The sequence below is a fragment of the Candoia aspera genome, chromosome 1 (assembly GCF_035149785.1).
Source record: "Candoia aspera isolate rCanAsp1 chromosome 1, rCanAsp1.hap2, whole genome shotgun sequence".
NCBI classification, from domain to species: Eukaryota; Metazoa; Chordata; class Lepidosauria; order Squamata; family Boidae; genus Candoia; species Candoia aspera.
The window spans coordinates 25,515,166-25,542,105 of record NC_086153.1 but is presented as its reverse complement, the minus strand read 5'-3'; the positions used below and the strand labels follow the sequence as shown (position 1 = coordinate 25,542,105).

The window sequence follows — 26,940 nt, the reverse complement described above, 5'->3', positions numbered from 1 at the left end:
CATCCACTTAACCTCCCATATGTGTATTTTCTTTCTTGACCTCCTGCAGATTTATTTCTGCAGTAAGAGACATTCAATCCATAAAAAATATGAACCTTACCTGAACAGACTTCTTCATACGTGGGATTTGGAGTATATCCTCCTGCATAACCTACTTGAGTAGAATAGATTCCTTTCTGCCTCCAAAATTTCTTCTCTGCCCCCCAGAAACAGCCCATTCCTGCAATAAACATAAAGAACTATTATAACAAAGATGTTTGAGTTAAATTAAAATCTTACTGCTTAAACAATTAAAAAATGTAGTGCCAATCCCTCCCCCAATTCCTCCCCCACTATATACTGAAGCGAGTTTGGCCTAGCGGTTAAGGCAACGGGCTAGAAACCAGGAGCCTGGGAGTTCTAGTCCTGCCTTAGGCATGAAAGCTGGCTGGGTGACTTTGGGCCAGTAACTCTCAGCCCAACTCACCTCACAGAGTTGTTGTGGGGAAAATAGGAGGAGGAAGGAGTATTTGGTATGTTCCCTGCCTTGAGTTATTTGTAAAAATAATAAAGGCAGGATACAAAATAAATAAATAAATAAAATACTGAAGTGACCCAGCAATGTCCCCTAAAGCAGAGGCAAGTAACTCACAGCTCATGGACTGCATGTGGCTCCCAATATCCAGATGTAACTTTCAAAGCACCCCAGCAAAGGTACTTTGCTTTACCAAAACAAAGATTTGTTAAACAGACATCTCACTACTGAAAATAATAATAGTATCCATTAAGTGACCATAATGTTTTTATTGCAAATAGAGTTTCAGATACCAAAATAGGGTTTCAGATACCAATGCCAAGTTAGTTCTCCATTTGAATCTTCCTACAGGCTTTAATCAGGAGGCCTTTATGCTATCTCTTGAACAAGTCTCTCTGACATAAATTCAACAAATGCTCTGAAATCCATGTTCTATTCAGGGATCATGGTTGCTTTTCATAGTTCCTTACAAAGATAGGGAGAGAACCTTTGATAAGAGAGTTCATAACATAACAGTACTAATTACCATTATTACTCTAGGACCGCTCCTATTGGTACATCCAAGTGTCATCACAGTCAGGGTTAGGACTGGAGTCTGCCCTTTCCCACTTGCCTGCTTTCTAAATCACTGACACTACACAGCTCCACCATGCTACTAGGGCAGCCATTTGAGTCTACAGGGAAGCAGACATGCTGCCCTTGCTCCCTTTTTATTTATTTATGTTATTTATTTTCTATCCCGCCTTTATTATTTTTTATAAATTACTCAAGGCAGCGAACATACCAAATACTCCTTCCTCCTCCTATTTTCCCCACAACAGCAACCCTGTGAGGTGAGTTGGGCTAAGAGAGAGTGACTGACCCGAGGTCACCCAGCCAGCTTTGATGCCTAAGGCGGGACTAGAAGTCTCAGTCTCCTAGTTTCTAGCCCGTTGCCTTAACCACTAGACCAACCTGAACCAAATTCCCTTGTCTTCCCAGGGTACCTCAGGTGGAGAGGATATCCCACACAGGGGGAGCAGTGGAGAGATCTATGCAGGGTGATGGCCTGAAGAAGGATCTAGTAGGGGCGAGATGCTTCTGCCTGGAATTTTAGCATGCCTGCAGTTTAATGGGGCTCCTGGATCTTCAACAGAACTAATAGCTTTGTTGCTTCCAGCCAGTCTCCATTCAAGAGGCATCCATCATACAGCCAGCTTCAGTGTCAATCAGAACCTCAACTATCACTGTACAAACATGACCATGGCCTAAATGACCAAAATGAAATGGTGAAAAATAGCTCTATTTTGCAATAAAAACATTATTTAATATATGTATACTTAATGGCATACCATGATACTTTTCATTTTGTCTCACTAAAGATTTTTGTATCAGTGTATGAAAAGGCTTGCGTATTCTCTTTTGGGCTATTGAACGAGCTGTTATGAAGCATTTATGACAATCTGATCGTAGACCCTGTTTTAGGGAAACAGTGATGTTTGGATTTCCCTCTCAATTAAACTAAAATATTATCACTATGGAATTTCAAGGATTTCAATAAAAATTAATATCTTTGCATGACACAGATGAAAATGTAATAGAAAGGTGTTTTTGGAATACATCCTTTGAACATCAAAAGTCATTAGTGGCAAACCTAGTTTTCTGAAAAAGCACCAATTTATTCAGTAAGATTTCTTTTCCCCTTCTTTATTGCCTGACAAACTCATTCTTTCCTTGGTAATTCACAAAAGCTCATCATCCTACTTAATAATTTAGTTTTTAACACAAACGACTTAGGCTAGTTAATGATATGATAGTTGTATAACATGTAAAAATTGGCCAGCATTAACCTAGATGTTTGTGGCTGAGGGCGTTATACAAATTTGGCTAGCTTATTATCCAACGTACTAAACTGAATCTAGTATACAAGGTCAGAAAATGAGTTAATTCAGTTACCAACTTAGCAATTTGACAACTCTACATTTAAATTTGATTTCTGAATTGAGATATGAAGCTACCTGAATGGGAAAAATGGAAAAAAAATGCTCTTCATAAACTCAAATATTAAAAGTGCCAATACTGCCTAATTTTAGATGCTCCACTTTACCAAAAATTACTTATAAAATGCAGAACCTTTAGTGAAAAGACCCCATCCATATAAGAGCTTTAGGGTAGGTTAAAAGGCAATCATACATATTTTTACAGCATAATTTTCTTTTAGTTGATTAGCAAACTGTCAAAACACAATAATCTGTATTAATGGCAAACATTTATTTAATGTTCTGCTTCCTGGCATCTGCAATCTTTAAAGGTGGCAGAGCAATAATTAACTAAATTAGAGATCATGCAGGAAGGAGGTGGGGAAGAACCCTCTCAGCCTAGTCAATTTATGTATGCAAATAATATACAAAGTGCACATAAAAGAGAAGCATTTATTCACTGACATGACCTGTCTATTTAAAAGTCAAAACCTCAACTTGGCAAAACTCCAACTTCAACCTGGAATGATCTGCAGGTATAAGTTAGCAAATAACCTCCATATAGGCTACAACCACCTTGTAGCCTCAGAATTCATCCTGTGAAATTAAAATCTCCCCAATGGTAACAAATCAAACAGTAAGCAGGGATCAAGAGCCATGTTGAATCCATCACTGCACTGACAGGTATTAACTAACATTTTTTGGCTAGAAAATATATACCAACTAGGAAAATAGAGCCAGTTTGGTCTAGTGGTTAAGGCAACGGGCTAGAAAGCAAGAGACTGTGAGTTCTAGTCCCGCCTTAGGCATGAAAGCTGGCTGGGTGACCTTGGGCCAGTCACTCTCTCTCAGCCCAACTCACCTCACAGGGTGGTTGTTGTGGGGAAAACAGGAGGAAGAAGGACTATTAGGTATGTTCGCTGCCTTGAGTTATTTATAAAAATAATAATGGCAGGATTTTAAAGAATCAGAAAAAAATACATAAAACATTTTAAAAAGGGCTTCAGATAGTAGACATTAAAATCGTCTTGAATGTTGTCTTAAACAAAACTTGTGTCAACATTTTGCAAGATATCCCTTTCTCCCTAATCTTGTTTAAAGTCTTGAGAAAATCCTAAAAACCTCGGAAGGGGGAAATTCTTTGGAATAAACAAATGGCATTATAGCATGCTAGTATTAAAAAAAATCTGCAGTTGGAATTGAAGAGACTGCATTTTCTGTGTGGATTTGTGGTTCAAATCAGAAGGTGTCCCAAGGAACTAAAATTGATGTATTGGCATTTGCTTTATTAAAACAAAATCAGTGTGTCTCTATTTGGTTTAATTATCATCAAGTTGATATGTTTCATCACACTGGATGTTTTGATGGGCAATCTGCTGGCAAGTCCTATTTTTGCAGACCACAAAGATTCCCAAGATTGCACCACTGAAATATGGCAGCAAAATGGCACAATTTCTGCTTCTTTTTCACGAAGTAAATTAAAAAATAGGTGCATTATTCCTCAGACTTCAAAGCACCCCTTTTCTGTTGCTCCCACTCTAATAATAAAAAGGGGGAAAATTTCAACCCTGCCCACTTTAATGACAACAATAACTGGCAGAATGACTCCTGCTGGCCATAACACCTGCAGCTCTGAAAGTGAATTTTTTTTTTAAATGCTATAATTCCTGGACAAATAAATCACCCACCTCTGTTTTATATAAAAGGGATCATTTACCAAAAGTTCTTGGAGTGACAAATGTAGGAAACTGGTGTGCAGACTCTTCTTTATGCATATAAATATTGAACAGAGTATAGTTTACACGTAGACCATTATTTTCAATTAATATAAGGCAGCTTCACGTCTTCCTATGTTCATCAAGTTAATTTCAAAGTGCATAAACTTAAAGTTAAGCTCTTAAATTTCATTGGCTTTGGAGGGATTTGTTTGTACGTGAAATACAGGATATTTCCCATCTCTATTTTCAGGGGATAAAATCTACTAGAGTCAGGGATTTTTTTAAAAAATGTTTTAGTCCAAGTCCTTTCAAGAAGTGAATCAGAACAGCTCTGCTACTCCTGTCATTTTCAGCATTTCTTCAGAAACACAGTTAATATAACAAAGGCAAACCTGCCATCAGATAGATCACAAAGGTATGGCCTTCCTTTGAAACTTCAGAAACCAACTTCATACTAAAGTGATGTTCTCTGACCATCTCTTATCTATATGTTATTAGTTTAAACGTACTAAAAACAAAGAGTGTTACAACCGTCTAAAAATAACCAGAATATTCTTTATCCAGCAATGGATAAAAGGACTAAGAAAAACTGTGTATAATTGTGTTCTGGATCTCAAAACCATCCAGTTTCCAGTTCGGCTGTTGACTGAAAATAGAAGAACTGTTATTTTCATATAATCATCTTCACAGATGTAGAAGGTGCCATACATTCTAAATTCTTTCTTACTGCTTATGTGAACTGGAACTCATGAAAAGCACATGATCTTTATATTTCTTGTTTAAGATGGTTCACATTTCAGAGCAGCACATAGACTCTGGATGTGTCTCATCAGAAAGGGAATGTGAGAGCCTAGGTCAATCATTACCAGTATACATCAGATGCAAGTGTTAGAATTAAAAGGTCTTGAACTTGAGACGGATACTCAGAGAGTATGACATAGACATAGGTAATCTTCTCCACAGATTCCAAACTCTTCCCTTACTGACATGTATGTCTGGACACAAAATTCGGCCTTTGTTTAACAGACAATGCCCAAAGGGAACAGATGCACCAGTCAGTGATGATAGGTCACACAACTGAAATGGCCATTTTTTATTTATTGGTTGAATTTACTTTATATACACCACTACCAGTGCAGGAAAAGTTTCTTAAGCAGGAAAGAACTGCTCCCCTTTCAACTTCTATATGATCTTGTTGCCCTGCCTTCCTTCCTTCCTTCCTTCCTTCCTTCCTTCCTTCCTTCCTTCCTTCCTCCCTCCCTCCCTCCCTCCCTCCCTCCCTTCCTTCCTTCCACCTTCAAGTGAGTGTTGACTCCTGGCGACTGCCTAGACAAATCCTTGCAGTTTTCTTGGCAACATTTTCGGAAGTGATTTGCCATGGCCTCCTTCCTAGAACAGACATCCCTTTTGAGAAACAGGTAAGTCAGTGCAAATGATTGACTAAAAATTCTTAATCATAAAAGCATATTTGATTTCTACTGATTTCTACTGATTTCTGAGAATCACACTATATTTAATAATAATCACTAGCACAAACATTTCAGTCCATCCCCTACTTTTACACATATGCAAGAGACAATATAACACAATTGGCTTTTAACACTATTGCCACTTCTTCTTCTTAGCGTTTTTCCTGCACTAAGGCAGGGTCCGCTTGTTGGCATATCCGTCTCCATTTGGTTCGATCCAAGGCATCTTCAGGGGTGACGTCCACACATTCCATGTCCTCCTTAATGCGGTCCATCCACGGTTTTTTGGGTCTACCACAGAGCTGCCAGCCGCCAGGGTCCAGGCGCATGGCTGTTCTCGCCGAGTCTTCTTTGCCGCATATGACATGTCAATACCATCTAAGCCTTCCTTCCCACAGTTTTGCCACAATTGGCGCGACTCCCAGTCGTCATCAGGCATCATCATTCATGGCGTGGTCGAATCGTGTTAGTCCAACCACCATCAGAGCATTCTCATTCGCATTTCCATCACTTGCAGGGCCTGCTTGTGCTTTGCTGTTGCTGGCCAGCACTCTGATCCATAGAGGGTGACTGGGTGAACTACCGTTCTGTAGACCTTTGACTTGAGGTGTAGGGGCATCCGATGATCACACAGGACTCCAGTCACCTGGCGCCACTTCATCCAGGTGGCGTTGACATGGACACGGGCATCCGGAAAGCTATCGCTGTGGCTGCATATGAGGGAGCCGAGGTACTTGAATTGCTCTACTTTCTTCAAGTCTTCTCCACCAATGCTGATGGTTCCATCGGTTTGGGGGCCGCATTCCATATATTCCGTTTTCTTGATGTTCAGTTGAAGTCCAAATTTGCCGAGCCGTTCATTCCATTGCCGCATTTGCTCTTGGAGGCCTGCACATTGTTCATTCGCCAAGAAGACATCGTCGGCATAGAGGAGTGATCATGGATGAGGCGACTGGAGGTCAAGTGTCACAGTGTCCATGCACAGGACGAATAGTAGGGGCGAAAGCGCCAATCCTTGATATACTCCCACAATGATGGCGCAGGGAGGCGATGTTCCCACCGCACATCGGACCATGCTGGTGACGCTGTGATACAGTAGCTGAATTCATCAGACGTAGGCTTCAGGGACATTATGAGATCATAGGGCATGCCAAGTGAGTTTGTGTGGGACACGATCGAAGGCCTTTTCCAGGTCAAGGAATGCCACGTGAATGGGCTTGGTCTTCTCACGGTGCTTCTCCAAAAGCAACCGAGCAGCGTGAATGGCGTCTGTCGTTCTACTCCCTTTGACAAAGCCACATTTGGAGACAATCTTGCGGAGCCTGGCATCAATAATCCGTTCAAATATTTTCGTGGCATGACACGGCAGCCGGATCGGCTGATAATTCAAGCATTCAGTCATGTCACCCTTGCCCTTTCAAATTGGTACCATGGTACTGGTTGTCCAAGCTGCTGGGTCTGCACCCTCATCGATGATTTGGTTGAAGAGGGCAGCAAGAATCATGGCACCTTGGTGGCCAAGGATCTTCCACGTTTCGGCTGGGATGTCATCAGGGCCGGCTGCCTTCCCATTCTTCATCTTCTTCATTGCTTCTTCAACCTCCTTGATGATAATTGGTAGCACAGGTCCAGAGACCGGATCGGCACTTTGGACTGGAGGGTGGTCAAATTCCTCATTGCTAATTTTGGAGAAGTAATTGCTCCATCGGCAGAGGATGGAGGGTGGGTCTTGAAGAAGGCGATGGTCTTCGTCCTTTATGTGCTTGACTTGGCCAATGTCCTGAGTGGCTTGATGACGTGCATTGGCCAAGTGATAGACTTTATTTTCTCCTTTGGGCGTGTCCAATTTGTCATATACGTGGTTGTAGTAAGCAGTCTTGGCTGACACTACTGCTCTTTTGGCAGCCAATTTTTGTGGCTTGTAGTGCCAGAGATCTTCATTGGTGCGAGACTGAAACCACGCTTTTAACACCTTCTTCTTCTCCTTCACAGCTATTTACACTTCTTCATTCCACCATTAAACTTAAGCAATGGCCCATTTCCCTGGCTTCATCTTCTCAAGGACAGCTCTCGCCACAGTGTGGACTTGTCTGACCAATTTGTCCCTCATGGCCGATGCTGGCTGGTCCATGTCCACACTGATGGGACCAAGGGCAGCCGTGAATTGAGCTTTGCACTCCGGTAAGCACCACCATTTAACATTATTGCCACAAGCAAAAAGAAAAAGGCATGATGTCCAGATCTCCTTATACAGGGCATATAAATCCTACTATATTACCTCAGGTGGACTGCTGTCTCTCTAAGGTAGAGGTAAGCAATTCTGCCCGAATGGATATCAGGCTTTAGAGCACAATCCTGAAACCATTTACTCGGAGAAAATTCTAAAATGTCAATGATGCCACTTTCAAATTGGTTTTGTAAGAATGAAGCTTATCAGAGATATTAAGCATTTTAACAGAGAAGGTCATTCTTATGTTCAGAAAAAGAAAGTGATACATTCTTCTTGACACTGTATGGTTCCATCTGGCAGGAAATGTGTTCAATCAAAATCTCCCTGTTTCTTTAACGTAATTAACGTATGGATTTATAACTTGCCATTTTACAAATTTAAAGATTGTTAACAAGCAAATAAAACAAATCAGAACACTATAAAATAATAAAACTGTACAGTAGGAAACACTAACAGATTGATAAAACAAATTTAAATCATTATATGCCATTAAGTCAGTGTCAACTCTTAGTGGCCATGTACATAGACTTTCTCCAGGTTGATATTTCCCCACCAAGTCCTTCAGATCGTCCAGTGGTGCACCGATCACCACTGCAATTGACTGCATCAATCCTGCTGCTGATCATCCTCTCTCTTTCTTTCCTTCCACCTTTCCCACCATTATAGACGTATCCAGAAAGCTAAGTCTTCAGATAATGTGTTCCAAATATGATAATTTGAGAACGCTGGACTGATATGTTCTATGGTCTGTTTCTTTGTTTTCTTGCCTATCCATAGTGTTCTCAAGAGTTGTCAGCTCCACTATGTAGACCAAACCAAGAAATCAACTCCACATGAAGGCTAAATCTATATTTATTAATATTGTCTATAGCAGGATTTCTTAACCAGGGTTCCGCGGAACCTCAGGAGGTCATGAGGGGTTCCCCGGGAGTTCATGATCTATTTAAAAAATTATTTCAAATTTAGGCAACTTCACATTAAAGAGTTAAGTTTTATTCTTTATTTTTAGTTTAAGAACACTGTTAATGCAAATATACAGGCCTACACATGAAACTAATATAATTTTATAACTTCTGGCCTGTATTTGAGCCTGAAAAATGTTCCCCGAGGCCTGAAAAATATTTCAAGGGTTCCTCCAGGGTCAAAAAGTTGAGAAAAGCTGGGCTATAGTAACAGAATCTTGCAAGTCTGGCTGCTTTACTTCCTCCCTGCCCCCTCCCCCCATACTCATGTGAATTAGGGAGGTGTCTGCCTGAGTCTTTGCACATGCCTTCTTCTATTTTTGGACTTAAGCCATGTTTTTCCCCTTATCACTTGGTAACGGAACTGGAGTATCTCTATCGAGGTCATCTTCCGTACTCTCCATAGAAGTCTTCTCCATCACCAATGTTAAAAGCATCAATATTCTTTCTATCTTGCTTCTTCAAAGTCCAACTTTCACTTTCACAGAGTATCACAGGGAAAACCATTGGCTGAATGATTCTAACCTTTGTAGGTATGAAGATATCACAGTATCTAAATATCTTCCAGGGCCTTAACTGCTATTCTACCAAGTGGTGGTCTGTGGCATATTTCTTTACTGCTGGTTCCTTCACTGCTGATAAGGATAGAAAATATTCTAAAACACAATTTTAAAAAAAGCAAATTATAAATTCTGAGAGCAATGCAACCTTAATTTTAATAGGATGTTCATTTTAAGAGAACACTGGTTTTACTCCCTGGTTGAGCTGAAAAAAAAAGTGGGGGGATGTCGTCAAGAAAGTCACAGGGAAAAAGAAAGCCATATAGGCTAGCAAAGAAGACCTTTAGATGGACAAAAATATTCAAGTACTGAGCTCAGTGAAACATACTTAGATTCAACTAGAGGTTTCAACCCCATTAAATTGCTGTTGATGTACATTTGACTAGAAGGTTCACATCTTGTGCAGATCTCATAGAATCCAACCACAAGATGCCAAAGAAGAATACAGGTGCTCCTACAGAGAAAATAATTTCAGATAATTTGACCAAACAATGCAGGCTTTTTATTCATACTGAGGTAGGCAGCACTTATTTCAGCATATGAGCATATATAGTCCTCTACTTGACTCCAAATGGCAACTTTACTATAGATTCAAACAATATATTCTGCCTTTGTTTAACAAATTCCATAATGCATCATAGGAACAAAAATCTCAAGAGATACTTAAATACACACACACACACAAACACAGACACACACATTTACTTATGCATGCATGTGCATGCCACAGCTCCAAAGAAACACTTTGTTTCCAAAGTGATCCAGGGACAATATTTAAGAATGTTGAATATCTGAAAATAATGTTATGCTTCTAAATATAGTATCTTGCAAGCCAGCTAACATTAATACCAGATTAACCTCAATGAGCATTAAGGGAGGGAAAGACAAAAGTCGAATAGATGAAAAATAAATGTAAAATACAAAATGTTGTCGGTCTAGAAGGCATAATATCCCAGGAAACACACTATAAAAGATGGCATAAACTTCTTGATGAGGGAGTAATGTATTATTGTTGATTTATTCTTACTCTTGTTTTTTATAATTTTGATTGTTTTTGTTGCATCTATAAAAATGAAGATAGATTTTTTAAAAATCTATACAATTCTAAAAGCCACAGAGCCTATAGGCTCTACAGCTGCCTTTCTGTTTTCTCCATAAAGAAAAAGGAGAAAGTATATAAAGATAAAAGAATGTTAATATAACTTCACTCAAGGACAGTCCCCTTTATTACAGCACCATGTTCTTCAAAGAATGTCCTTGATAATGACACAGTGGTTATAAAACATTTTGCAGACATCTGGAGCCCAATTTCTTTATTTCTCTATGCCTCACATAACTATTTACCTACTGCAAATTGGACACATGTCAAATCAAAAATAGGAATATTTTCTTTTATACCCACATGATACTGGTGCAAATAATGGTATGAGTAAGATATTTATGGAGTATCAGGACTAAGTGAGCATTACAGAATATCCTTCAGTTATATTTACAGTAAATGCCATAGGAGCCCTTTCTTTCATTATCTTTACCATAAATTCTCAACAGGAAACTAGTATTTTACTGCTCTCATATGTCCAAACTATTACAGTCTTGGCTCTGACACTCAGAAACGAACACTCAAAAACTATCAAACTAGCTCCCTTATTCCATATATTCCATTCATTCATTTTTTATCCCATGTACAGTACCCAAATCTGGTTGTATAGGACAGGTCTTTCTATTAACATGATAAAATACTAGAGTTGCATATAGAAAATTCAAATTCATCTATCCTTGTATAGGTTATTATTTTAAAAAGGGATGTCCGTTGTAAACAGTTTCTGTTTACAGAAAGAATTATAGTGATATTCATTAATATTAACAGTAGAAAAACAGCATAATTTTATTTAAGTCTAGTCTGAAATAAAGTCCCAATACTAGACAAATTGAACTTACCAAATATTGTCATGTGCACTCCCTCTGGAAAAGGTTCGACCATACTGTTTCCATTCACATGGTGTTTACCTGAAAATCAAAGCAATATTGACTTGTCAAATAGGCAGGTTGGTTAGTTGGTTGGTTGGTTGGTTGGCTGACTTATATGGCTGCCCATCTTATATACCTGGGGATCTGGATGTCGGCAGAGGCTGTGCAACAACTCTGCTGATTTGTTGTTGGCTTTGTTTTTTTACCATGGTTAAAAATTTGAGATGGGTGGCTGTATAAAACGAGAAAATACATATGTACCATAACCCTGGGTGGCTCACAAAACAGAAATAAAGACATAAAAAAGAAAACTTAAACCCAACATCCAAAACAACTCTCAGTGTCCTAACACAACACTTCCCTATACATAAACAGTCACATTGGCTGGACTCCAGCCTCACCTTAACCCAAAGTTGAGCGGGGGAGGGGAATCAGCTTTTCAAGGCTTTCTAGAGGGCCAGTAGGGTGGGGGCCTGCTGGATCTCAGGGAGAGTTTTCCACAGGGCAGGGGTTGCAACCAAAAGGTACACTTCCTAGGTCCCAGGGATGACAACATTTAAGGGAAGAGACCTGTAGCGCACCTACCCTATTTGATCTGCTTAATAGGCACATACCCTCAGGGAGAGGCAGTCCCACAAATAATCTAGACCCGTGCCAGTCAGGGATTTAAAAGTGCTAACCAGCACCTTGAATTGCACCCAGAAAGAAAATGGAAGCCAGTGCAGCTCCCGCAGTAGTGGTGTAGTCAAGACAAACCAAGGGGCTCCCAAAACTATGTGCACCACATAGTGCATTCGGGACTAGTTGTAACTTTGGGATGGTATTCAAGGGCATAGAAACAAATCAGTTTTAAAAATCTTTAGGCTGTTAACAGCTAGTACAGTTAATGCTATGTAAACTATCAGTAGCAGTGATGTTAAAGATTATATTTGATTGATCATGAGGTTTGTTTTATTGCACTTATTCCTATTCACGCCCCAGGTTTTTATTTACTGCAGTTCAATTTAAAGATCTCCAAAAAAATTGAGTTCTGTTATTTTAGTACAGATTAGATCTTGCAAAATACAGAGATAAAATGTGATAAAGTATTTTCAGGAATTAACACTGCTCTTTGCTAAAACACTTAACACACCTATCTATACAACAAGAAAAAGGAGATTTAAGCACTGGTCTCACACATCAAGCTAAGACATGGTTTGTTTTAATCATGGTTTACTGAATAATCACAATGGCTGAATTCATATAAAGTATTAAACCAAAACTAAATAAATCACATAGGCAAATGAGACATTAGGACCAAGATGCAAAACCTTGTCCTCTACTCAAATGCTGTTTTTTGTGCATTCAGATCAGTATCAGACCTGAGCTATTTTTTCTCTAGAATCTATAGTTATCATATTAGATATTCATTCATTTAATCACTTTATCTTGTTCTTCTATTGCTGCTGCTCACTTAAATTCAGCCTTATTCTCTACTATAGGATTCTGTCATGAGACACATTCACTTCATCAGAGAAGACTGCTATTATTTTTTTAAATTTATATTCCTTCTATTATTCTATTCAAAACAGATATCCAAAAAGCAAGATATTGTGTAATTCTACATTAATTTACTGCAAGTAAGTTCCATTTAATTTAATAAGACTTATTTAAAAACAGTTATATAGGACTGATCAATCTCACAGTTAAAAAATGAATAAAACCACAAGATAACAGACCCCAAAGTAGCAGCAACTAATCAAAAGATCCAGCCATCAACTACTAAAACTCAAAACTACATTCTCAAATTGGTTTTCAAAGACTACCTAAAAATGGAAGGATTGATTATATGCCATCAAGTCATTTTCAACTCTTAGTAACCACATAGAAAGTACTCCTTTCATATATTCCCAAAATGAGAACCCAATTTATTTTATAGTCACAAATTCTAGATAATTTGGTAGAAGCAAAATAAATAAATAAATACTCATCGGCTAGGTTTGCACATCACATTAAGCCATAGCTTACTTAACCATGATTTATTCATTATCACGAATAAACCATGAATTCATATATTATGTTAAGGCAAAAATCATTACAGTAAAACTTCAATTTTCCAGACCTTACTCCAATGGGTAAGTCCATAAGGGGTTCCCACAAACATCATTAAATAAATATGCATAAATGCCTTAAAACAACAAAAGGGACATCGTGCATTCTTGTCTAATGTGCAGTTCAGTGCTGAATTTTTAAGCTATCCATTTATTCTCATGTATTTTTTACTCCTGTCACATATGACTCTGACTGCTTTGAGTAATGACCTTCAACTTCATATTTATGCACAACATTCCATAACTCAAGCCTATTTAGTTTATCATACGCTTTCTCTAAATTAATGAAAGTACAATAAACTAATGGTGATGAGCTTCTGAGCTAAATGGCGACAGTCTTTTCTGGTGTCCTGCTGTTTCACCAGTAACTGTTGCTGGCATCTGCAGAGGCAAAGTGAGCTGCTCCAAAGCATACTTCTCGGCAACTCACAGGCAACTAAGCAGGGACTGACTGGGTTCTTGTACTTGTAACTGGGTGATCTAGCTTCTGATTTAATTTTCTGGCTGATCTCTGATTGGCTCATGTAATGGTACCAGCTCCACCAATAGACCAGACCAGGAACCAACTCCACAGGAAGGCTAAGGGTACTTTTATTGAGTTATTATTCTATAATAACATTATCTTTCAAGTCTGATCATGCTGTACCTCCTTCCCTTCTTATATGAATTAGGGAGGTGTGTGTTTGAGCCACTTCCATATATTTTCTGCTTGTTTTGGAGTTAAGATATATTTTTCCCCTTGTAGCTCTAGTAACAGATCTCACCTATATCTATCAAGGTCATTTTCCTTACTCTTTACACACAGGAATCCAAGAAAGTTGGTTCCTGATTGGTTCTTCATCCAGGTGAATTTCTGATCAATCTAATCTGAGGAAATTCCAAAAGAACTAATTCCTGATTAGCCTTTGAGATAGGTTACTGCTTGGTGTTCTTTCAGGTGAAACTGCTATAGATTCTTCTTGTTGTTGGTTAATTAAGGGCTGTTTGATCCTGGTATAGTGTAAAGCTGGGATTCAGGCTTTGTTGACCTTCAGATTCTATTTCTTTTCTTAAAGTTGTTAGAATGTTTATGAATCTCTATAGCTTCTCTGTGCAGTCACATGCAATAGTTTGACATGGTTGTCAGTACATGTGTCTTCAAATTGGAACTTATGTCCATTATGAAGCAGCCTGTGTTCCGCTACTGCTGATTTTTCAGGCTATCCTAGATGGCAATGCCTTTGTGTTCCTTTAGTCAAGCATTCATACTACATTTTGTGGTTCTAAAACTATCTACAACTGTAGGGGATGCAGTAAACTCTTGATGATGGAAGTAGATTTCTAAGTTGTGCTTCTCCAATAATTTTTCAATTTGATCTGTAACCTTCTCAATCTAAGGGAGAAACATCTTTCCCACTGAGGATGATTTGCCCTTAGATTATATATTTATTGTTATCTTTATTGCTGAATTGCATGGCCTGCCTGATTTCCCTAGCAGACCATCCATTAGCTTGTAAAGCACTGTCAAAAAGTCTCAACTCATCTGATAATCTTTCAGGTTCACAAATACATCTAGCACAGTCACTAAGAGTTTTGATTATCCTTTTCTTCTAGCAGGAATGATCACTGGAATTTTTATTAGATGGCAATCCATGGGTGTTGGCTTTCAATAATTGTTGATTTTCTCTATGAATTATCAAAACCAAAATCAATACCAAAAATGGAAGTTGGCCATCCTTTTCTTCTTCCATCATAAATTGAATATTTAGGTGGATGCTATTCAAATGCTCTAGTCATTTCTTGAGTTCTTGAGCCTGAAAGATTATCGCTCATTTCAGTTTCATCCCAAATCATATAATCATTTTTATTTTTAATTCCATTCACTTTTCTGGAGGCTCCTTCTTTAGCCCTCTTTACCCACCTCAGAATATTTTTTTATTTTATTTTCATCAAAACCATTCTGCATTTTCCCTGCCTCTTTTAATCTTAGCTGCTCCTTGCTCTGCTTGGCTACATGATTTACAACTTTTTTCCTTATATACACACAATCTTTCTCACTGGCTACAGCAATAATTCTCTCACATGTATTTTTTTCTCATCCACAGCCTCTTTCACATCATCATTCAAGCAAGCATCTTGTTTTATAATTATCAGCATAACTCCACATTTCAGTAGCACTCTGTAATACAATTCTTTTCACGGTGTTCAAAGCAGCTCCCACATCTTTTTTCCTTGTGTCTACTTTCCATTCATTCTGTTTAGAAATTAATTTATCTTGTAATACTTTTTTGTACAAGAATCATACTTTCTCTTCCAAGATCCTCTCCTGACACTACCAAAAATTATCTATCCCTCACCGGAACTTCTCATCATCCATATATTCTTCACTAGTTCTTTCTATTTTTCACAAGAAAGAATCAGTCATGCTTTTCAATTAATTTCTTTGCCATGTAAACACATGAACAGACTTATGTTTAAATCACATAACTACAGCAGCCATTACTGAAAATGCAAAGGCAACTGAAGGACAGCACTTGGCACCTGGATCCCACACGTGGTCAGTCCTGTACTATCAATGAAGACCATCTATGTTCTGGAAAGGTGGAAACAAGTGAGAGCCCCTTCACATTTACTTGTGGAGTTACAAAACACAGTCTGAGAACCCCTATGTTAATTCATGCTCATTAAAATGTATTCCTCTTATATTCCAAGTAACAGTCTTCCACATGCCATGGCCCGCACCAGATGGACTCATAAATATTGACCTTGACTACTCATCCTGATTTTGGTTAGTTGAGGGTTTCACCTAATGTTTTTAGTAATATAGAAGTATAGATTAGAATACCAGACTTACTTTTCCTCATGCCACATGCATTATTCCCTGCTAATGATGAAGCCAGTGATGGTCAGTTTGGGTATATTTTAGCCTGTATGCCCAAGTGCAATGAAAGTTCTGTTTTATCCCAAGCATGTTCACAGTATTCTATGCAAGCTAGGATTTCTAATTGTCAGCCCCACCAGTAAGACCAGACCAAGAAATCAACTTCACAGAAAAGCTAAAACTACTTTTATCAAGACTGGCTATAATAACAAAATCTTGCAGGTCTGATATGTTTTACCTCCTCCTCCTTATAATTCAGAGAATTACAGACATATATGTCTGAGCAGCTTCTGAATTCTATCTGGACATTTTGGACTTAAAAAATGTTTTACCCTTATCACCATGGCAACTGAGCTTGTATATATCCATCAAGGTTATCTTCCTTACTCTCTGCACTAACCTAGAGACTACCTTGAAGCCAACATACTGCTGTCCACATCTTGTCAATTTAGAGTAACTTGAAATTAATATAATATCTGATATTCACTGCATACGGCTTGGAAACCTCTACAGAAGTGACTCCATCTATGCAAGAGACTACAACTTAGATGTGCATTCATCTCCACTGTTAATAGAAAAAAATATGTTCACTTAATAGAAAAGCACATTTTTCTCTCAGTGGAGGAATAGCGTGGGATATTTGTTTGATTTCAATCCTTTTTAAAACTAATTTGAACTCTGTTCAAAATACATAAGGAAAAGAATAAACCCATTGTTACTGAGAGGATCACTGTTAATGTGGAGAGGGAGAAGCAGTATTCTGAGAAGCAACTATACAATAAATCAAGTGTCCCAGAACAGAACAAGGGGGGAGCTCTGCTGGTCCTTCCCTGTCCATATTTCCTCATCAAGTAAGTGCTAGCCCCTCTCTGGGTTTATCCCCCACCACCATTCCATGTAACCATTTTTCACTGCTACGAGTGAACATCAGTATAAATCTGTAAGCCAGCGGGTTACCTTTCAGCCTTTGTACGAGATGCTAACCAATTTCAGTGTTCTCATCAGATAGGTAATAATTTATCTGTCTTAAAATGTCAGGAGAAAATGGTCCAAATCCACACAGAAGATGAAGCAACAGGACAAAGCGCTCTCACAATGTGGTTGAGAAAGCAGAACTAATGACATGCAAACACAAGAAAGGACAAAAGGAAGTTGTGCCCACTTGCTGCTGCTGCTTTCCAGCTGAGCACTTTTCCTCCCAATACAAGCCTCTAGACCAGTGTTTTTCAACCTTGACAACTTGAAGATGTGTGGACTTCAATTCCCAGAATTCCCCAGCCAGCTATGGCTGGCTGGGGAATTCTGGGAATTGAAGTCTACCCATCTTCAAGATGCTGAGGTTGAGAAACACTGCTCTAGACTCTTCTGTCTAGGTAGAAAATGGTAGCCCTCCTGTGGCCATGACTCCAGTAATTGCCCAGATAGCTTCACGCACTCAAAAGGCCTTTGGATTTCATTTCTCCATAGGTCCACCTTTTGTGCAGCACCACACCTGTACATGATATCAAAGGAAATTTTTGAGAAAGAAAGCTATTTACATTTTTTTAAAACTGATCAACTACTCTTTATTTGGCTCCTGGCCTATTATTCTTCTCATCAAGGTGAGTCTGGTAAATCACAGACAAATGTGACCTCTGCTCTAAATGCACATCACAAAACAATTCATCAGCATTTTTTAAAAAAATCATTGGTTAAACATGGTTTGTTGAATAAACCACTCTTTACGGCTCTTTCTTTGCACTAAGCCATAAAGCATGCTTTTAAAATTACAGTGCCTAGACTTACACAACATGCTAAGCCAAAACCAAATGAATTATTTTTAAACAAGCAATGTGCAGAAGTGGAAGAACACAATAGAATAGGAAGGACAAGAAACCTCTTCCAGAAAATTAGAAACATCGGAGGTAAATTCCAGGCAAAAATGGGTATGATCAAAAACAAAGATGGCAAGGTCCTAACAGAAGAAGAAGAGATCAAGAAAAGGTGGCAAGAATATACGGAAGACCTGTATAGGAAGGATAACAATATCGGGGATAGCTTTGACGGTGTGGTCAGCGAGCTAGAGCCAGACATCCTGAAGAGTGAGGTTGAATGGGCCTTAAGAAGCATTGCTAATAACAAGGCAGCAGGAGACGACGGCATCCCAGCTGAACTGTTCAAAATCTTGCGAGATGATGCTGTCAAGGTAATGCATGCTATATGCCAGCAAATTTGGAAAACACAAGAATGGCCATCAGATTGGAAAAAATCAACTTATATCCCCATACCAAAAAAGGGAAACACTAAAGAATGCTCAAACTATCAAAGAGCTGCACTTATTTCACATGCCAGTAAGGTAATGCTCAATATCCTGCAAGGGAGACTTCAGCAATTCATGGAGCAAGAATTGCCAGATGTACAAGCTGGGTTTAGAAAAGGCAGAGGAACTAGGGACCAAATTGCCAATATCCACTGGATAATGGAAAAAGCCAGGGAGTTTCAGAAAAACATCTATTTCTGTTTTATTGACTACTCTAAAGCCTTTGACTGTGTGGACCATAACAAATTGTGGCACGTTCTTAGCGGTATGGGGATACCAAGTCATCTTGTATGCCTCCTGAGGAATCTGTATAACGACCAAGTAGCAACAGTAAGAACAGACCATGGAACAACGGACTGGTTTAAGATTGGGAAAGGAGTACAGCAGGGTTGTATACTCTCACCCTACCTATTCAACTTGTACGCAGAACACATCATGCGACATGCTGGGCTTGAGGAATCCGAGGCTGGAGTTAAAATCGCTGGAAGAAACAGCAACAGTCTCAGATATGCAGATGATACCACTTTGATGGCTGAAAGCGAAGAGGAACTGAGGAGCCTTATGATGAAGGTGAAAGAAGAAAGTGCAAAAGCTGGCTTGCAGTTAAACCTCAAAAAAACCAAGATTATGGCAACCAGCTTTATTGATAACTGGCAAATAGAGGGAGAAAACGTAGAGGCAGTGAAAGACTTTGTATTTCTAGGTGCGAAGATTACTGCAGATGCTGACTGCAGTCAGGAAATCAGAAGACGCTTAATCCTTGGGAGAAGAGCAATGGCAAATCTCGATAAATTAGTTAAGAGCAGAGACATCATGCTGACAACAAAGATCCGCATAGTTAAAGCAGTGGTGTTCCCTGTAGTAACATATGGCTGTGAGAGCTGGACAGCTGAGAGAAGGAAGATCGATGCTTTGGAACTGTGGTGCTGGAGGAAAATTCTGAGAGTGCCTTGGACTGCAAGAAGATCAAACCAGTCCATCCTCCAGGAAATAAAGCCAGACTGCTCACTTGAGAGAATGATATTAAAGGCGAAACTGAAATACTTTGGCCACATAATGAGAAGACAGGACACCCTGGAGAAGATGCTGATGCTAGGGAGAGTGGAGGGCAAAAGGAAGAGGGGCCGACCAAGGGCAAGGTGGATGGATGATATTCTAGAGGTGACGGACTCATCCCTGGGGGAGCTGGGGGTGTTGACGACCGACAGGAAGCTCTGGCGTGGGCTGGTCCATGAAGTCACGAAGAGTCGGAAGCGACTGAATGAATAAGCAACAACAAAGAATGAGAAAACTCCCACACCAACCAGGTGACTTTCACTGCTTTCCATCTAACTGGATGAAGACTTATGAAAAACAACATGGTTTCAATTTATACTTCAGGACAAATTATTTTTAGTTATTAAAACTGACAGTGACAAAGGGCACCGTGGTAATTTAAAACAGTTTGAGCAATTTGTTAATATAGTTAATGTAGCACAATCTGACACCTCACATGAAATTGGATCTATTACAGCAAAAGGATTACTTTCTGCATACTGATCAATATTAAAAATATGATGTATTTCTGCACAGTATTTCTGTAGATAATTCCAAAACTCATTTTAGAATGAGTTGCAGATGGAACCAAATTCCTTTTGGATTTGTTGTTTGTTTGTTTTAAAGCAGCTATCAAACCAAAGAAAAATAACCTATATCACTATCAGTGGGAAAATTAAATGCAGAATAAAACAGCCATACACTTTTAAACTACTCTTGTTTCTCTGAAATCAACACTTTCACAACACTACAACCCACATGTTTATGCTTCAAACAGTAAGCAGCTTTCTAATCAGCCTTTGAAATCCACAATTCTACTGCACATTTTCCTGTTTTCATCTATCGGTTTGCTTTTTTCCTGTACCATTCATTTTCTAGACAGAAGATAAGAAACCGAAAGGAACTATGTAGTAGATGGAGCTACATGAGAAGTAATTGTCTGTTACCTCCAATCAAACAGTAGCCCAAGCTCTATCCAATTATTTTCTCCAGCAATGCACTCATATATCCAGGGCAGCTAGACAAAAGTTTCTCATGAACTTAGCACTACCTGTCATAATGTAAGATTTCAGATGTACTTTGGAAAGAAATCTAAAGGCCAGATTCATACATTACTAAGTCATAATGTGGCTTAGTTTATGGCTTAGCATGTACTGCAAACTCAGCAGCTCTGATTTATTCAGTAAGTCATGGATAAACTAACACGGCACTGCATGATGTGCCAACCCAGTCAGAATATTGTGGTGCTATAAAGATATACAAACTTATAATCCTTCATTTATTTTCAACTCCTGCATTTTCATTTTTTCCCCAAATCAGATAGAATTAAATATAAATGCAATATATATACAGATATATTTAAATTAAATTTATAATTATTCAGCAATTATATTGCTGCATATGAAAATTCTCTCTCCTAAGAATGGAAATGGTGTTCCTCCAATCGTTATTGGATTGCAGTTCCCATCAACCTCCACCATTGTCCAAGACATCTAGGGTCATGGAAATGGAAGTTCAAAAGTATCTGGAATGCCACAATTTGTTCTAGGTAATATGTTTCAAATACAAATTATAAATAAATCAGGTTATCAACTTCCTTTGATTTCATGATATACACAGATATTATGGGTTTGTGAGTATCTATAATACTACATCAGAAATAGAAAGTTCCTTTGCTCAATAGAACTGCATTAAAACTGTTGAAACAAAATTGGGAGGCACAATATGAATGAATTATTCCAACAGTTCATTGATTCAGTGTGGATTTTCCAATTTCTTGCAGATTCATTGATTTGCAGGGGATTCCTTTGAGATCACTCTATCAGTTCTATACAACATAGATTCTAGCAATGGTTAAATCCATAAATGCCATATCAGAATTATTTGCTCTCATTAAAGCCAAGAAAGGTAAGCAACATGACTGAGAACATTTCACAACTGGAGTTCACAACTGGAGTTCAGATATAGAGAGAAAGGTGCCTGAGCTCTACTGCTTGAATTTTTAGTTTGAATATGATAGCACTCTGAAGATATAGTTTAAAGTATCATGAGCTATGGAGAAGAACTGATAGGAAGTAGAGACAGAATTAAGGAAGGGAGCTTGTGTACAAACTCCAATCACTGAGGCATCCACTGGCAAGAAGGCATAATCATGGAATTATACCACAGGGCTCTGCAGTATTTTGGATTCACTCCAAAGTGCTTCAGAGCATGAATGTATCACTGTCTGACAACACCTTGAAACAGCTGCACCTTTAGCCATGACTGTACACAGGAAATTCAGGCATGGCTGTTTTATGGAATTGTAGACATGTGCTAAATTCATGCTCTCTTATACTCTAAAGTTCTTTTCAGAAATAGAAGTACTGCACATCCCTATTCTACTGATTTGAAAACTGCAAACATAGCAATAAAAAAGCAAAGATTATTGGCTACTAGACTTCCTCTTACAACATTACCTTCTTATTTTGCTTACTTGGACTAATAAAAGGAATGTTAGAATTTGTTCACCCATGCTCTTACTGAGTTTTTTTTTAATCTGAAATTACATTTTTAGTAATGTCTTATTGCAATTTTAATAACATGCCTGTTGATTCTATTTACTGACTTGACTTTTTCAAGAATGCTATCAAATCTGCCTAATGTGTAGTATAGAATGTCTCTCAAAACAATTATTTAGAAACTAACAAAGATAAAGGAATAAAATAATTGGTTGAAAGAAAAATCTACAATATACCTATAGATTTTTGGCCACATAGCAACAGTGGCCACAACCCAGGGCAAATCTACCAAATCAATGAGTCACTGTAATGGCTTAAAGAGAAAACAGATAAAATTCAGTAAGAAGCACCAAAGGAGCAGCAGTGGAAAAAGGAAATTACCAAACTAACCAGCTGTACTTACAGCAAGAAGAAACTATGCTTACTCATGCCTGTACTATAGATGGGGATTGAGGTGGCGGAAGCAGGGTTTGCCTTATGAAACCAAGTAAGTTTGTAGCAGGGGTGATATCTACAGTTTGGGATTTTCCACATTATATTACCATTAGGCTATGCAGTCTTATCACCTGCTGACATTTGTCAGGAGCTGATTCCCTCTGTAAAAAAAAAGGACGAAAACATTCATTTTTTCTCATCTGGATCACCTGCTGGCTGCATTGTTATTTTGGAACATGAGCCCGTATTTTCACTATATTGTTAATACAGCACAAATGGTGTGCCCCCCTCCTTCCCACCCTTCCCAATCACATATCTCACAAGAAGCTATTGTTAGGATGTTGTGGCTGAAAGCAATATGCAGGCTGTGATAGAATACCCTCCATGTACACACTGGGGCCCAACTACCCAACACCTTGATGGCAGATTATCTATCTAGAGGTTATATTAAAGTTTCATTCAACTGCCAGTCAACAGATGAGCAGCAAGGGTTCAGTGCTTCTTCTACATTCCCGCCCCCACCACCTGACATTGACAAATGAACAGGAGGAATGCTCAGATAAGCTTCATGGTATCAGGCCTGCCCTTTACAATATGTTTCTGGCTAACCTCACCTGACTTAATCACTACCGATACCCTGCAGCATTTCAACATGGAGTTCTTGGCAGCACTGAACTTCAGCAGATCAGATCTCTCTTCAATACAGTGGAATTTTCTGCTTCTCACAACCACTTTCTGATGGTAGATTTGAGGCTTGCATTGATCCAGCAGCTTTGGGCACCATTATCTTCTGTTTATTTGTATGCCACTTTTCCATACAAAACCAAATGATTCACACCAACAATAGGAAAGTTTGTGTAATAAAATATTGTCACACAGAAGACAGCAACTTCATCTACTAACTTCAGAGAATTCAACATATGCCATTTCTCAACTTTTGAAACTTTTTTTTATTTGCTGCTCCCTTCTCTGCCAGGTTCAGGTCACATCATTTATTCTACCTTACATTGTAATTTAAAAAAAAACATATTAATTCCAAAAAGTTCTTATTACCCTGACACTGGCACAAAATTTCTACTTCTCGAAATATCAAACTTGTTTTAACTGCATATTCTATTCCATTTTGCAAGCTAATGGCTCCCTGTAACTTGCCATAGAAGCCCTCACCAAGCATCTCTGCAGTGTTTATACAAATCGTCAAAACCTTCCAGGCCTGTAGCTCTTGTTCTCTGTTTCTTTTTCTTTTTGCCACTTTCTGATAGGGGAAGAAGCTAGCTGCTGATTATGTCTGATTTATGCTGGATGGGCTTCACTGAAAAGAGGGCTGATGGAGCCTGGCAACACATTTCATTCACAAATGAGCTTAATGAAGGATTACTTTGTGACGTAATGGGCAAGGAAACCTTTTTAATTCTGAAATATTATTGAGCCTCAAGAGGGTAAAGACCTCTGTGGTTGTCAAACCGCATCTTCTCTAATCACAGAGTTCCTACCAGCCACAGGCCAATGGACTTTCAAAAAAGGGAGGACCTATGAGTTGCATGATAAAATTTCGCAACATTTCAGAATAATTCACTGACATTTATACAGCCTATCAGCTAAACTGAAATAAATAAGGTAATCAAAATAAATAAATATATAATAATATTAACATCCACTAATAATTTCAACTAAAGCTAAGAAAAGACTTATCAACAAAAAAGGGGTAAATTTTATTTAAACCTAAATAACACCTTAAATAATAAAGCTTAAGCCAGTCATTCCAAGCCAGACAAAAAGAGAGTGGGGAGGGGGCCTGATTTATACATTGAGCCATGCTATAAAGTAAGGGCTATAGTGCAATGTGTGAACCTACCCACAATATGTGAATCAGGCTTTATGGCTTGTTCAACAAACCACGGTTTAAAAAGTATAACTCACTGCAATGTGTGAACCCAGAAGGCTAAATATTATAGCCAGACAGACTCAGTCATACTTTGTGGGCCATACAGAGGAGAAAGTAGGTCTTGGAAGTCTTACAGATGGTTGGAGAATATTTATATTGATATACATATATTGATCAACAAATAAGTATATAATTCCATTCTAAGAAAGAGCTTCTGTTTCCAAATTTTCTCAGAAAAAAATAAAAGATCAGCTACTCAAGAGGAAAAAAATCACTGTATACATAAGCAGATACAGGATTTGGAAATAATAACCAATATTCCTATATCTGCTTTATCGAATAAACACTCCCTTTTAATAAGGAAATGTTCAAGTCTACAAATTCAATTCTTCCTGCTCTGGATAACTTAGAAAAGGCAGATTTCATTAAAGGCCCATTAAACCAGGCATTCTCCATTGCTCTCTAGAGGGAATCCCTAAGCAGGTAATTTCTGGGAGAATCTAGCTTCGTTTTGTCTAGCAATGGCAAAAGGTCATTTGAAGGACTTACTCCGTTATGCCGTTTTGGACAGCATAAAATATTTGAGTATTTCAATTTTTAGGGTGAAAATTCAAGCAATCAGAAACAGAACTGGGAGACATATGCAAAGATCCAATTCAGTTGTTTAAAAGTTAATTTCTATCTCAGCAGTTAGTCATACTCCGAGTTAAACATTTGCCTGACATCACTTAACTTTCTCAAGATATTTATTTAAAGTCCTGATGTAGCAGAATATAGCTAACAAAATCTCTACCACTTGCCAGATATTGGTTAGACATTTACCAGATAAAATATTAGCTGTAAGTCTAACTACGGAGTCAAAGCCAGCCATCTCACTTGACCACCATAGCTGGCTTAACCACTATGGGCTGGCTTTACTGGGAGTGCACAGGTAGAACATCAATAGATAGTTAAATAAATAAATAAATCCAATTTGAGGCCAATATATCTGACTGCTTCATGAGAAAATAGGGCTAATTATCTATCTTATATGAGTAAAGGAATGTGGTAGCCTATTAACTAAACTACAGCCAGAATGGGGGGGGGGCTTTCTCTTTTTACAATTCTACAGTTCTAGTTCAGGCAATTCTACAGACTTGAAAGGAGATTCTGACCAACCACAAAAGCTATAATATACAATTATCTGCCTTGCAGTATTTAAGCCCGCAACTCTGTAGATATTGATCACTCCAATGAAACCTACTGAGATATTTATTTATGTATTTACCCACCTACCTCTTCAGCAAAGGATCGTTACCTTGTCGTGGTGCTGGAGCTTGAGCACCTCAATGATGCCATGAGCTAAACCGTGAAGGGCCACCCAAGACGGGAAGGTCATGACAGAGAGGTCAGACTAAATGCGATCCCTGGGGAAGGTAATGGCAACCCACCTCAGTATTCTTGCCGTGAAAACTAAATGGATCAGTACAACCAGAGATATGTCGGTATACCATCGGAAGATGAGACCCCCAGGTCGGAAGATGTCAAAATGCTACTGGGGAGGAACAGAGGATGAGCTCAACTAGCCCCAGACATGATGACGCAGCTAGCTCAAAGCCGGAAGGAAGGCTAGCGGCCGACGGTGCTGGTGGTGAACGGCGAATCCGATGTTCTAAGGATCAACACACCATCGGAACCTGGAATGTAAGATCTATGAGCCAGGGCAAATTGGATGTGGTTATTGGTGAGATGTCAAGATTAAAGATAGACATTCTGGGCGTCAGTGAACTGAAATGGACTGGAATGGGCCACTTCACATCAAATGACCACCAGATCTACTACTGCGGACAAGAGGACCACAGAAGAAATGGAGTAGCCTTCATAATTAATAGTAAAGTGGCTAAAGCAGTGCTTGGATACAACCCAAAAAACGACAGAATGATCTCAATTCGAATTCAGGGCAAGCCATCTAACATCACAGTGATCCAAATATACGCCCCAACCACAAATGCTGAAGAAGCTGAAGTAGAGCAGTTCTATGAGGATCTGCAGCACCTACTGGACAACACGCCTAAAAGAGATGTTATTTTCATCACAGGAGACTGGAATGCTAAGGTGGGCAGTCAAATGACACCTCGAATTACAGGTAAGTATGGCCTGGGAGAACAAAATGAAGCAGGACACAGGCTGATAGAATTTTGCCAAGACAATTCACTCTGCATAACAAACACTCTCTTCCAACAACCTAAGAGACGGCTTTATACATGGACTTCACCAGATGGACAACACCGAAATCAGATTGATTACATCCTTTGCAGCCAAAGGTGGCGGACATCTGTACAGTCGGTAAAAACAAGGCCTGGAGCTGACTGTAGTTCAGATCACGAACTTCTTCTTGCACAATTTAGGATCAGACTAAAGAGATTAGGGAAGACCCACAGATCAGCTAGATATGAGCTCACTAATATTCCTAAGGA

At 38.8% G+C, this 26,940-nt stretch overlaps 1 protein-coding gene across 2 annotated transcripts in view; it reads right to left on the bottom strand.

Moving 5' to 3' along the window:
• Positions 1-26,940, bottom strand: part of MSRA (methionine sulfoxide reductase A) — a 242,753-nt gene that overhangs the window by 151,470 nt on the left and 64,343 nt on the right. For both annotated transcript variants that reach the window (XM_063300883.1, XM_063300874.1), the window contains 2 exons: positions 11,350-11,418; positions 101-220 (listed from right to left, as the gene is read on the bottom strand). In XM_063300883.1, the coding sequence (XP_063156953.1) occupies positions 101-220; positions 11,350-11,392 (163 nt within the window). In that variant the 5' untranslated portion in view covers positions 11,393-11,418. The remainder of the gene's footprint in view (positions 1-100; positions 221-11,349; positions 11,419-26,940) is intronic.